The 14,595-nt window shown below is 44.0% G+C and overlaps 1 protein-coding gene across 4 annotated transcripts in view; it reads left to right on the top strand.

Moving 5' to 3' along the window:
* The window catches only part of LOC110524934 (uncharacterized), a 112,650-nt gene that overhangs the window by 83,743 nt on the left and 14,312 nt on the right, over positions 1-14,595 (top strand). For all 4 annotated transcript variants that reach the window (XM_090233607.1, XM_090233608.1, XM_090233610.1 and 1 more), the window contains 5 exons: positions 11,754-11,909; positions 12,061-12,168; positions 12,316-12,438; positions 12,655-12,738; positions 13,614-13,718. In XM_090233607.1, coding sequence (XP_090089733.1) covers positions 11,754-11,909; positions 12,061-12,168; positions 12,316-12,438; positions 12,655-12,738; positions 13,614-13,718 — 576 coding nt within the window. The remainder of the gene's footprint in view (positions 1-11,753; positions 11,910-12,060; positions 12,169-12,315; positions 12,439-12,654; positions 12,739-13,613; positions 13,719-14,595) is intronic.

The following is a 14,595-nucleotide window of genomic DNA, read 5'->3' as shown; positions in this document are numbered from 1 at the left end:
TATTTATTAGTAAAGGGGGTGAATACCTATGGCACCAGATCTTATTTATTAGTAAAGGGGGTGAATACCTATGGCACCAGATCTTATTTATTAGTAAAGGGGGTGAATACCTATGGCACCAGATCTTATTTATTAGTAAAGGGGGTGAATACCTATGGCACCAGATCTTATTTATTAGTAAAGGGGGTGAATACCTATGGCACCAGATCTGATTTATTAGTAAAGGGGGTGAATACCTATGGCACCAGATCTGATTTATTAGTAAAGGGGGCAAATAACTATGGCACCAGATCTTATTTATAAGTAAATGGGGTGAATACCTATGGCACCAGATCTTATTTATTAGTAAAGGGGGTGAATACCTATGGCACCAGATCTTATTTATTAGTAAAGGGGGTGAATACCTATGGCACCAGATCGGATTTATTAGTAAAGGGGGTGAATACCTATGGCACCAGATCTTATTTATTAGTAAAGGGGGTGAATACCTATGGCAGCAGATCTTATTTATTAGTAAAGGGGGTGAATACCTATGGCACCAGATCTTATTTGTTAGTAAAGGGGGTGAATACCTATGGCACCAGATCTTATTTATTAGTAAAGGGGGTGAATACCTATGGCACCAGATCTGATTTATTAGTAAAGGGGGTGAATACCTATGGCACCAGATCTGATTTATTAGTAAAGGGGGTGAATACCTATGGCACCAGATCTTATTTATTAGTAAAGGGTGTGAATACCTATGGCACCAGATCTTATTTATTAGTAAAGGGGGTGAATACCTATGGCACCAGATCTTATTTATTAGTAAAGGGGGTGAATACCTATGGCACCAGATCTTATTTATTAGTAAAGGGTGTGAATACCTATGGCACCAGATCTTATTTATTAGTAAAGGGGGTGAATACCTATGGCACCAGATCTGATTTATTAGTAAAGGGGGTGAATACCTATGGCACCAGATCTTATTTATTAGTAAAGGGTGTGAATACCTATGGCACCAGATCTTATTTATTAGTAAAGGGGGTGAATACCTATGGCACCAGATCTTATTTATTAGTAAAGGGGGTGAATACCTATGGCACCAGATCTTATTTATTAGTAAAGGGTGTGAATACCTATGGCACCAGATCTGATTTATTAGTAAAGGGGGTGAATACCTATGGCACCTGATCTGATTTATTAGTAAAGGGGGTGAATACCTATGGCACCAGATCTTATTTATTAGTAAAGGGGGTGAATACCTATGGCACCAGATCTTATTTATTAGTAAAGGGGGTGAATACCTATGGCACCAGATCTTATTTATTAGTAAAGGGGGTGAATACCTATGGCACCAGATCTTATTTATTAGTAAAGGGGGTGAATACCTATGGCACCAGATCTGATTTATTAGTAAAGGGGGTGAATACCTATGGCACCAGATCTGATTTATTAGTAAAGGGGGCAAATAACTATGGCACCAGATCTTATTTATAAGTAAATGGGGTGAATACCTATGGCACCAGATCTTATTTATTAGTAAAGGGGGTGAATACCTATGGCACCAGATCTTATTTATTAGTAAAGGGGGTGAATACCTATGGCACCAGATCGGATTTATTAGTAAAGGGGGTGAATACCTATGGCACCAGATCTTATTTATTAGTAAAGGGGGTGAATACCTATGGCAGCAGATCTTATTTATTAGTAAAGGGGGTGAATACCTATGGCACCAGATCTTATTTGTTAGTAAAGGGGGTGAATACCTATGGCACCAGATCTTATTTATTAGTAAAGGGGGTGAATACCTATGGCACCAGATCTGATTTATTAGTAAAGGGGGTGAATACCTATGGCACCAGATCTGATTTATTAGTAAAGGGGGTGAATACCTATGGCACCAGATCTTATTTATTAGTAAAGGGTGTGAATACCTATGGCACCAGATCTTATTTATTAGTAAAGGGGGTGAATACCTATGGCACCAGATCTTATTTATTAGTAAAGGGGGTGAATACCTATGGCACCAGATCTTATTTATTAGTAAAGGGTGTGAATACCTATGGCACCAGATCTTATTTATTAGTAAAGGGGGTGAATACCTATGGCACCAGATCTGATTTATTAGTAAAGGGGGTGAATACCTATGGCACCAGATCTTATTTATTAGTAAAGGGTGTGAATACCTATGGCACCAGATCTTATTTATTAGTAAAGGGGGTGAATACCTATGGCACCAGATCTTATTTATTAGTAAAGGGGGTGAATACCTATGGCACCAGATCTTATTTATTAGTAAAGGGTGTGAATACCTATGGCACCAGATCTGATTTATTAGTAAAGGGGGTGAATACCTATGGCACCTGATCTGATTTATTAGTAAAGGGGGTGAATACCTATGGCACCAGATCTTATTTATTAGTAAAGGGGGTGAATACCTATGGCACCAGATCTTATTTATTAGTAAAGGGGGTGAATACCTATGGCACCAGATCATATTTATTAGTAAAGGGGGTGAATACCTATGGCACCAGATCTTATTTATTAGGAAAGGGGGTGAATACCTATGGCACCAGATCTTATTTATTAGTAAAGGGGGCGAATACCTATGGCACCAGATCTGATTTATTAGTAAAGGGGGTGAATACCTATGGCACCAGATCTGATTTATTAGTAAAGGGGGTGAATACCTATGGCACCAGATCTTATTTATTAGTAAAGGGGGTGAATACCTATGGCACCAGATCGTATTTATTAGTAAAGGGGGTGAATACCTATGGCACCAGATCTTATTTATTAGTAAAGGGGGTGAATACCTATGGCACCAGATCTTATTTATTAGTAAAGGGGGTGAATACCTATGGCACCAGATCTTATTTATTAGTAAAGGGGGTGAATACCTATGGCACCAGATCTTATTTATTAGTAAAGGGGGTGAATACCTATGGCACCAGATCTTATTTATTAGTAAAGGGGGTGAATACCTATGGCACCAGATCTTATTTATTAGTAAAGGGGGCGAATACCTATGGCACCAGATCTTATTTATTAGTAAAGGGTGTGAATACCTATGGCACCAGATCTGATTTATTAGTAAAGGGGGCAAATACCTATGGCACCAGATCTTATTTATAAGTAAATGGGGTGAATACCTATGGCACCAGATCTTATTTATTAGTAAAGGGGGTGAATACCTATGGCACCAGATCTTATTTATTAGTAAAGGGGGTGAATACCTATGGCACCAGATCTTATTTATTAGTAAAGGGGGTGAATACCTATGGCACCAGATCGGATTTATTAGTAAAGGGGGTGAATACCTATGGCACCAGATCTTATTTATTAGTAAAGGGGGTGAATACCTATGGCAGCAGATCTTATTTATTAGTAAAGGGGGTGAATACCTATGGCACCAGATCTTATTTATTAGTAAAGGGGGTGAATACCTATTGCACCAGATCTTATTTATTAGTAAAGGGGGTGAATACCTATGGCACCAGATCTGATTTATTAGTAAAGGGGGTGAATACCTATGGCACCAGATCTTATTTATTAGTAAAGGGTGTGAATACCTATGGCACCAGATCTTATTTATTAGTAAAGGGGGTAAATACCTATGGCACCAGATCTTATTTATTAGTAAAGGGGGTGAATACCTATGGCACCAGATCTTATTTATTAGTAAAGGGTGTGAATACCTATGGCACCAGATCTTATTTATTAGTAAAGGGGTGAATACCTATGGCACCAGATCTGATTTATTAGTAAAGGGGGTGAATACCTATGGCACCAGATCTTATTTATTAGTAAAGGGTGTGAATACCTATGGCACCAGATCTTATTTATTAGTAAAGGGGGTGAATACCTATGGCACCAGATCTTATTTATTAGTAAAGGGTGTGAATACCTATGGCACCAGATCTTATTTATTAGTAAAGGGGGTGAATACCTATGGCACCAGATCTTATTTATTAGTAAAGGGTGTGAATACCTATGGCACCAGATATTATTTATTAGTAAAGGGGTGAATACCTATGGCACCAGATCTGATTTATTAGTAAAGGGGGTGAATACCTATGGCACCAGATCTTATTTATTAGTAAAGGGTGTGAATACCTATGGCACCAGATCTTATTTATTAGTAAAGGGGGTGAATACCTATGGCACCAGATCTTATTTATTAGTAAAGGGGGTGAATACCTATGGCACCAGATCATATTTATTAGTAAAGGGGGTGAATACCTATGGCACCAGATCTTATTTATTAGTAAAGGGGGTGAATACCTATGGCACCAGATCTTATTTATTAGTAAAGGGGGTGAATACCTATGGCACCAGATCTTATTTATTAGTAAAGGGGGTGAATACCTATGGCACCAGATCTTATTTATTAGTAAAGGGGGTGAATACCTATGGCACCAGATCTTATTTATTAGTAAAGGGGGCGAATACCTATGGCACCAGATCTGATTTATTAGTAAAGGGGGTGAATACCTATGGCACCAGATCTGATTTATTAGTAAAGGGGGCAAATACCTATGGCACCAGATCTTATTTATAAGTAAATGGGGTGAATACCTATGGCACCAGATCTTATTTATTAGTAAAGGGGGTGAATACCTATGGCACCAGATCTTATTTATTAGTAAAGGGGGTGAATACCTATGGCACCAGATCGGATTTATTAGTAAAGGGGGTGAATACCTATGGCACCAGATCTTATTTATTAGTAAAGGGGGTGAATACCTATGGCAGCAGATCTTATTTATTAGTAAAGGGGGTGAATACCTATGGCACCAGATCTTATTTATTAGTAAAGGGGGTGAATACCTATGGCACCAGATCTTATTTATTAGTAAAGGGGGTGAATACCTATGGCACCAGATCTGATTTATTAGTAAAGGGGGTGAATACCTATGGCACCAGATCTGATTTATTAGTAAAGGGGGTGAATACCTATGGCACCAGATCTTATTTATTAGTAAAGGGTGTGAATACCTATGGCACCAGATCTTATTTATTAGTAAAGGGGGTGAATACCTATGGCACCAGATCTTATTTATTAGTAAAGGGGGTGAATACCTATGGCACCAGATCTTATTTATTAGTAAAGGGTGTGAATACCTATGGCACCAGATCTTATTTATTAGTAAAGGGGGTGAATACCTATGGCACCAGATCTGATTTATTAGTAAAGGGGGTGAATACCTATGGCACCAGATCTTATTTATTAGTAAAGGGTGTGAATACCTATGGCACCAGATCTTATTTATTAGTAAAGGGGGTGAATACCTATGGCACCAGATCTTATTTATTAGTAAAGGGGGTGAATACCTATGGCACCAGATCTTATTTATTAGTAAAGGGTGTGAATACCTATGGCACCAGATCTGATTTATTAGTAAAGGGGGTGAATACCTATGGCACCTGATCTGATTTATTAGTAAAGGGGGTGAATACCTATGGCACCAGATCTTATTTATTAGTAAAGGGGGTGAATACCTATGGCACCAGATCTTATTTATTAGTAAAGGGGGTGAATACCTATGGCACCAGATCATATTTATTAGTAAAGGGGGTGAATACCTATGGCACCAGATCTGATTTATTAGTAAAGGGGGTGAATACCTATGGCACCAGATCTTATTTATTAGTAAAGGGGGTGAATACCTATGGCACCAGATCGTATTTATTAGTAAAGGGGGTGAATACCTATGGCACCAGATCTTATTTATTAGTAAAGGGGGTGAATACCTATGGCACCAGATCTTATTTATTAGTAAAGGGGGTGAATACCTATGGCACCAGATCTTATTTATTAGTAAAGGGGGTGAATACCTATGGCACCAGATCTTATTTATTAGTAAAGGGGGTGAATACCTATGGCACCAGATCTTATTTATTAGTAAAGGGGGTGAATACCTATGGCACCAGATCTTATTTATTAGTAAAGGGGGCGAATACCTATGGCACCAGATCTGATTTATTAGTAAAGGGGGTGAATACCTATGGCACCAGATCTGATTTATTAGTAAAGGGGGCAAATACCTATGGCACCAGATCTTATTTATAAGTAAATGGGGTGAATACCTATGGCACCAGATCTTATTTATTAGTAAAGGGGGTGAATACCTATGGCACCAGATCTTATTTATTAGTAAAGGGGGTGAATACCTATGGCACCAGATCTTATTTATTAGTAAAGGGGGTGAATACCTATGGCACCAGATCGGATTTATTAGTAAAGGGGGTGAATACCTATGGCACCAGATCTGATTTATTAGTAAAGGGGGTGAATACCTATGGCAGCAGATCTTATTTATTAGTAAAGGGGGTGAATACCTATGGCACCAGATCTTATTTATTAGTAAAGGGGGTAAATACCTATGGCACCAGATCTTATTTATTAGTAAAGGGGGTGAATACCTATGGCACCAGATCTTATTTATTAGTAAAGGGTGTGAATACCTATGGCACCAGATCTTATTTATTAGTAAAGGGGTGAATACCTATGGCACCAGATCTGATTTATTAGTAAAGGGGGTGAATACCTATGGCACCAGATCTTATTTATTAGTAAAGGGTGTGAATACCTATGGCACCAGATCTTATTTATTAGTAAAGGGGGTGAATACCTATGGCACCAGATCTTATTTATTAGTAAAGGGTGTGAATACCTATGGCACCAGATCTTATTTATTAGTAAAGGGGGTGAATACCTATGGCACCAGATCTTATTTATTAGTAAAGGGGGTGAATACCTATGGCACCAGATCTTATTTATTAGTAAAGGGGGTGAATACCTATGGCACCAGATCTTATTTATTAGTAAAGGGGGTGAATACCTATGGCACCAGATCTTATTTATTAGTAAAGGGTGTGAATACCTATGGCACCAGATCTGATTTATTAGTAAAGGGTGTGGATACCTATGGCACCAGATCTTATTTATTAGTAAAGGGGGTGAATACCTATGGCACCAGATCTTATTTATTAGTAAAGGGGGTGAATACCTATGGCACCAGATCTTATTTATTAGTAAAGGGTGTGAATACCTATGGCACCAGATCTGATTTATTAGTAAAGGGTGTGAATACCTATGGCACCAGATCTGATTTATTAGTAAAGGGGGTGAATACCTATGGCACCAGATCTTATTTATTAGTAAAGGGGGTGAATACCTATGGCACCAGATCTGATTTATTAGGAAAGGGGGTGAATACCTATGGCACCAGATCTGATTTATTAGTAAAGGGGGTGAATACCTATGGCACCAGATCTGATTTATTAGGAAAGGGTGTGAATACCTATGGCACCAGATCTTATTTATTAGTAAAGGGGGTGAATACCTATGGCACCAGATCTGATTTATTAGTAAAGGGGGTGAATACCTATGGCACCAGATCTGATTTATTAGGAAAGGGGGTGAATACCTATGGCACCAGATCTGATTTATTAGTAAAGGGGGTGAATACCTATGGCACCAGATCTGATTTATTAGGAAAGGGGGTGAATACCTATGGCACCAGATCTGATTTATTAGTAAAGGGGGTGAATACCTATGGCACCAGATCTGATTTATTAGGAAAGGGGGTGAATACCTATGGCACCAGATCTGATTTATTAGTAAAGGGGGTGAATACCTATGGCACCAGATCTGATTTATTAGGAAAGGGGGTGAATACCTATGGCACCTGATCTGATTTATTAGTAAAGGGGGTGAATACCTATGGCACCTGATCTGATTTATTAGTAAAGGGGGTGAATACCTATGGCACCTGATCTGATTTATTAGTAAAGGGGGTGAATACCTATGGCACCAGATCTGATTTATTAGTAAAGGGGGTGAATACCTATGGCACCAGATCTTATTTATTAGTAAAGGGTGTGAATACCTATGGCACCTGATCTGATTTATTAGTAAAGGGGGTGAATACCTATGGCACCAGATCTGATTTATTAGTAAAGGGGGTGAATACATATGGCACCAGATCTGATTTATTAGTAAAGGGTGTGAATACCTATGGCACCTGATCTGATTTATTAGTAAAGGGGGTGAATACCTATGGCACCATATCTTATTTATTAGTAAAGGGGGTGAATACCTATGGCACCAGATCTTATTTATTAGTAAAGGGGGTGAATACCTATGGCACCAGATCTGATTTATTAGTAAAGGGGGTGAATACCTATGGCACCAGATCTTATTTATTAGTAAAGGGGGTGAATACCTATGGCACCAGATCTTATTTATTAGGAAAGGGTGTGAATACCTATGGCACCAGATCTGATTTATTAGTAAAGGGGGTGAATACCTATGGCACCAGATCTTATTTATTAGTAAAGGGGGTGAATACCTATGGCACCAGATCTGATTTATTAGGAAAGGGTGTGAATACCTATGGCACCAGATCTTATTTATTAGGAAAGGGTGTGAATACCTATGGCACCAGATCTTATTTATTAGGAAAGGGTGTGAATACCTATGGCACCAGATCTTATTTATTAGTAAAGGGGGTGAATACCTATGGCACCAGATCTGATTTATTAGGAAAGGGTGTGAATACCTATGGCACCAGATCTTATTTATTAGGAAAGGGTTAGAATACCTATGGCACCAGATCTTATTTATTAGGAAAGGGTGTGAATACCTATGGCACCAGATCTGATTTATTAGTAAAGGGGGTGAATACCTATGGCACCAGATCTGATTTATTAGTAAAGGGGGTGAATACCTATGGCACCAGATCTGATTTATTAGGAAAGGGGGTGAATACCTATGGCACCAGATCTTATTTATTAGTAAAGGGGGTGAATATCTATGGCACCAGATCTGATTTATTAGTAAAGGGGGTGAATACCTATGGCACCAGATCTGATTTATTAGTAAAGGGGGTGAATACCTATGGCACCAGATCTGATTTATTAGGAAAGGGGGTGAATACCTATGGCACCAGATCTTATTTATTAGTAAAGGGGGTGAATACCTATGGCACCAGATCTGATTTATTAGTAAAGGGGGTGAATACCTATGGCACCAGATCTTATTTATTAGTAAAGGGGGTGAATACCTATGGCACCAGATCTTATTTATTAGTAAAGGGGGTGAATACCTATGGCACCAGATCTTATTTATTAGTAAAGGGGGTGAATACCTTGAATACCAACACTTTTCTTTTAAGACTTTTTTTTTTTTTAACAAGTTGATTTTTTAATTTCACTTCACCAATTTGGACAATTTTCTGTTTATGTCCATTTCATGAAATCCAAATTAAAATCAATTTAAATTACAGGTTGTAATGCAACATAAATAGGAAAAACACCAAGGGGGATGACTACTTTTGTAAGGAGCTGAATATGATTGTAAATCCCATTTATCTCAGTTTGACTACCTTTTTCTATTTTTCCTTTCTCTATCCATCTCCCCTCTCCCTCCCTCTCCCCTCTCCCTCCCTCTCCCCTCTCCCTGGTCTATCCATCTATCTCCCCTCCTCTCTCCCTGTTCCTGTTCTCTCTATCCATCTCCCCTCTCCCTCCCTCTCCCCTCTCCCTGGTCTATCCATCTATCTCCCCTCCTCTCTCCCTTTTCCTGTTCTCTCTATCCATCTCCCCTCCCCTCTCCCTGTTCTCTCCATCCATCTCCCCTCCTCTCTCCCTGTTCTCTCTATCCATCTCCCCTCCCCTCTCCCTGTTCTCTCCATCCATCTCCCCTCCTCTCTCCCTGTTCTCTCCCTCCATCTCCCCTCCTCTCTCCCCGTTCTCTCTATCCATCTCCCCTCCCCTCTCCCTGTTCTCTCCATCCATCTCCCCTATCCCTCTCGGCTCCCTTCCCTCTCGGCTACCTCCATCTCCCCTCTCCCTGTTCTCTCCATCCATCTCCCTTCTCCCTCTCGGCTACCTCCATCTCCCCTCTCCCTGTTCTCTCCATCCATCTCCCCACTCCCTGTTCTCTCCATCCATCTCCCCTCCCCTCTCGGCTCCCTCCCGTCTCCCTGTTCTCTCCATCCATCTCCCCTCTCCCTGTTCTCTCCATCCATCTCCCCTCCCCTCTCGGCTCCCTCCCTCTCCCCTCTCCCTGGTCTCTCCCTCCCCTTCCCTCTCCCTGTTCTCTACCTTCCCCTCCCTTCTCTCCATTCCCCTCCCCTCTCCCTGTTCTCTCTCTCCCTCTCCCTGGTCTCTCCCTGGTCTCTCCCTCCCCTTCCCTCTCCCTGTTCTCTACCTTCCCCTCCCTTCTCTCCATTCCCCTCCCCTCTCCCTGTTCTCTCTCTCCCTCTCCCTGGTCTCTCCCTGGTCTCTCCCTCCCCTCCCCTCTCCCTGTTCTCTCCCTCCCGTCCCCCTGTTCTCTCCCTCCCCTCTCCCTTCCCTTCCCTTCCCCTCTCCCTGTTCTCTCCCTTCCCTTCCCCTCTCCCTGTTCTCTCCCTTCCCTTCCCCTCTCCCTGTTCTCTCCCCTCTCCCTGTTCTCTCCCTCCCCTCTCCCTGTTCTCTCCCTGTTCTCTCCCTTCCCTCCCCTCCCTGTTCTCTCTTCCCCCTGTTCTCTCTCTTCCCTTGCCCTCCCCCTGTTCTCTCTCTTCCCTTCCCCTCTCCCTGTTCTCTCCCTTCCCCCTGTTCTCTCTCTTCCCTTCCCCTCTCCCTGTTCTCTCTCTTCCCCTCTCCCTGTTCTCTCCATTCCCCCTGTTCTCTCTCTTCCCCTCTCCCTGTTCTCTCCCTTCCCCCTGTTCTCTCTCTTCCCCTCTCCCTGTTCTCTCCCTCCCCTCCCTGTTCTCTCCCTTCCCCCTGTTCTCTCTTCCCTTCCCCTCTCCCTATTCTCTCCCTCCGCTCCCTGTTCTCTCCCTTCCCCCTGTTCTTTCCCTTCCCCCTGTTCTCTCTCTTCCCTTCCCCTCTCCCTGTTCTCTCTCTTCCCCTCTCCCTGTTCTCTCCCTCCCCTCACTGTTCTCTCCCTCCCCTCCCTGTTCTCTCCCTCCCCTCCCTGTTCTCTCCCTTCCCCCTGTTCTCTCCCTTCACCCTGTTCTCTCCCTCCCCTCCCTGTTCTCTCCCTTCCCCCTGTTCTCTCCCTTCACCCTGTTCTCTCCCTCCCCTCCCTGTTCTCTCCCTCCCCTCCCTGTTCTCTCCCTCCCCTCCCTGTTCTCTCCCTCCCCTCACTGTTCTCTCCCTCCCCTCACTGTTCTCTCCCTCCCCTCCCTGTTCTCTCCCTCCCCTCCCTGTTCTCTCCCTCCCCTCCCTGTTCTCTCCCTCCCCTCCCTGTTCTCTCCCTCCCCTCCCTGTTCTCTCCCTTCCCCCTGTTCTCTCTCTTCCCTCCCTGTTCTCTCCCTTCCCCCTGTTCTCTCTCTTCCCTCCCTGTTCTCTCCCTTCCCCCTGTTCTCTCCCTCCGCTCCCTGTTCTCTCCCTTCCCCCTGTTCTCTCTCTTCCCCCTGTTCTCTCTCTTCCCTTCCCCTCTCCCTGTTCTCTCTCTTCCCTTCCCCTCTCCCTGTTCTCTCTCTTCCCTTCCCCTCTCCCTGTTCTCTCTCTTCCCTTCCCCTCTCCCTGTTCTCTCTCTTCCCTTCCCCTCTCCCTGTTCTCTCTCTTCCCTTCCCCTCTCCCTGTTCTCTCTCTTCCCTTCCACTCTCCCTGTACTCTCCCTCCCCTCCCTGTTCTCTCCCTCCCCTCCCTGTTCTCTCCCTCCCCTCCCTGTTCTCTCCCTCCCCTCCCTGTTCTCTCCCTCCCCTCCCTGTTCTCTCCCTCCTCTCCCTGTTGGCTCCGTTCCCCTCCCCTCTTCTTTTCTCTCTCTGCATTAGATGCAGGAGGTGATGTCTCCAGCCACATCAGAGCTGAACCTGTTCAACAGCTACAACAGCAGAAGTAGCAGCCCTGTGCTCTCCTTCACCTCGGCTGCGACCTCCTCACGTGCACGCTTCTCAACCTTCGACTCTCTCAGGAGGCGGGACCAGCCGGTGAGTGGGCGGAGCGATAATACGGGGTTAAATAACAACCATCTCAGTAACATATTTGTATGCCTTTTGACACATTATAAAGGCTCGTAATATATCTAATAGCGGTACTACTATAGTGTACATCTGTATGACTGACCCCTGGGTCTTCCAGGTGATGCCAAGCCAACTCCCCATACGGTCCACAGCGTCGCCTGTTGCTATGCCCAGCAAGAGAGACTACATCGAGGAGCTGACCAGACAGATGGATGCCTGTCAGAAGGTGCAGTATGAAGCCTCTCGCTCACTCTCTCAGTCACTCTCTCAGTCACTCTCTCAGTCAGTCAGTCACTCTCTCAGTCAGTCAGTCACTCAGTCACTCACTCACTCACTCACACTCTCTCTTTCCGTGTCCCCCTTCCTTCCACAGAGGAACCAGTTCCTGGAGGCAGAGAGCATAGAGATGGACAAGGAGAGGAACCAGATCAGGTTGGAGATGAGAGGCCTGTTGGTGAACAATGAGGACCTTCTCAGAACCAACAGTACCCTGCAGGTGTGTAGCATGATGGACTACAATACCCAGAATGCTCTGTGTAACATATCTGGTTTGATCTCAGTAAAGATGTTGCCTGGGTACTAGTCTGTTTGTGCCTTGATACCACTCCTTGTCATGGCAAGGAGTGGCACGATGGCACAAACAGACTGGTACCCAGGCTAGTAAAGAGGTTTCTGAAGCTAACGTAATGTCCTGTCTCCTTATCAATCCAAGATGGAGATGAACAGGATGAGGATGAGGATGGTAGAGCTGGAGAGAGACAACACGGCCATGACGGAACGCTTCAAAGTTATGGAGGTAGGCTTCTGGAATACACAGAAACTACACTGTGTTCATCTGGACTGGACTACACAGAAACTACACTGTGTACCACTGGAATACACATAAACTACACTGTGTTCATCTGGACTGGACTACACAGAAACTACACTGTGTTCATCTGGACTGGACTACACAGAAACTACACTATTTCCACCTGGACTGGACTACACAGAAACGACACTGTGTTCACCTGGACAACACAGAAACTACACTATTTTAATCTGGACTGAACTTCACAGAAACTACACTATTTCCACCTGGACTGGACTACACAGAAACTACACTGTGTTCATCTGTACTGGGCTACACAGAAACTACACTATTTTAATCTGGACTGAACTACACAGAACCTACACTGTGTTCATCTGGACTGGACTACACAGAAACTACACTATTTCCACCTGGACTGGACTACACAGAAACTACACGGTGTTCATCTGGACTGGACTACACAAAAACTACACTGTGTTTATCTGGACTGGACTACACATAAACTACACTGTGTTCATCTGGACTGGACTACACAGAAACTACACTATTTCCACCTGGACTGGACTACACAGAAACTACACGGTGTTCATCTGGACTGGACTACACAAAAACTACACTGTGTTTATCTGGACTGGACTACACAGAAACTACACTATTGTTCATCTGGACTGGACTACACAGAAACTACACTGTGTTCATCTTGTTGAGACTCTGCCATAGAGCTGGATAGAAGGATTATCTCCCAACACACAAGCTCCTACTTTCATTTCTTTCTAGATAGAAAACACAACCACTAATATCTCAGTGTTGAAACACAGAGGATGTCTCTAGAGAGCTGATCTCTTTTATGTTTCCTCCAGACGGAGCTGACCGAGGCCAGGGCCCAGATGGTGGAGGCCAACACTCAGGAATACGCCTTCAACTTCCTGCAACAGTCTCTGAAGAATAAGATACAGGTCGCTGAGGTACAGTATAGGCTTCTCCGTAATCAGATTCCACCACAGACCTCAGTCAGTTAGCTGGGCCTATACCACCACAGACCTCAGTCAGTTAGTCAGCTGGGCCTATACCACCACAGACCTCAGTCAGTCAGCTGGGCCTATTCCACCACAGACCTCAGTCCGTCAGTCAGCTGGGCCTATACCACCACAGACCTCAGTCAGTCAGCTGGGCCTATTCCACCACAGACCTCAGTCAGTCAGTTAGCTGGGCCTATACCACCACAGACCTCAGTCAGTCAGTTAGCTGGGCCTATACCACCACAGACCTCAGTCAGTTAGCTGGGCCTATTCTACCACAGACCTCAGTCAGTCAGCTGGGCCTATTCCACCACAGACCTCAGTCAGTCAGCTGGGCCTATTCTACCACAGACCTCAGTCAGTCAGCTGGGCCTATTCTACCACAGACCTCAGTCAGTCAGCTGGGCCTATTCCACCACAGACCCCAGTTAGTTAGTCAGCTGGGCCTATTCTACCACAGACCTCAGTCAGTCAGCTGGGCCTATTCTACCACAGACCTCAGTCAGTCAGCTGGGCCTATTCCACCACAGACCCCAGTTAGTTAGTCAGCTGGGCCTATTCTACCACAGACCTCAGTCAGTTAGCTGGGCCTATACCACCACAGACCTCAGTCAGTTATCTGGGCCTATTCTACCACAGACCCCAGTCAGTTAGCTGGGCCTATACCACCACAGACCTCAGTCAGTTAGCTGGGCCTATTCTACCACAGACCAGTCAGTTAGCTGGGCCTATACCACCACAGACCTCAGTCAGTTAGCTGGGCCTATACCACCACAGACCTCAGTCAGTTAGCTGGGCCTATACCACCACATACCTCAGTCAG

The sequence above is a fragment of the Oncorhynchus mykiss genome, chromosome 5 (assembly GCF_057628025.1).
Source record: "Oncorhynchus mykiss isolate SJ-2025 chromosome 5, ASM5762802v1, whole genome shotgun sequence".
NCBI classification, from domain to species: domain Eukaryota; kingdom Metazoa; phylum Chordata; class Actinopteri; order Salmoniformes; family Salmonidae; genus Oncorhynchus; species Oncorhynchus mykiss.
The sequence above is the reverse complement of the archived record's forward strand: the minus strand, read 5'-3'. Positions and strand labels throughout refer to the sequence as shown.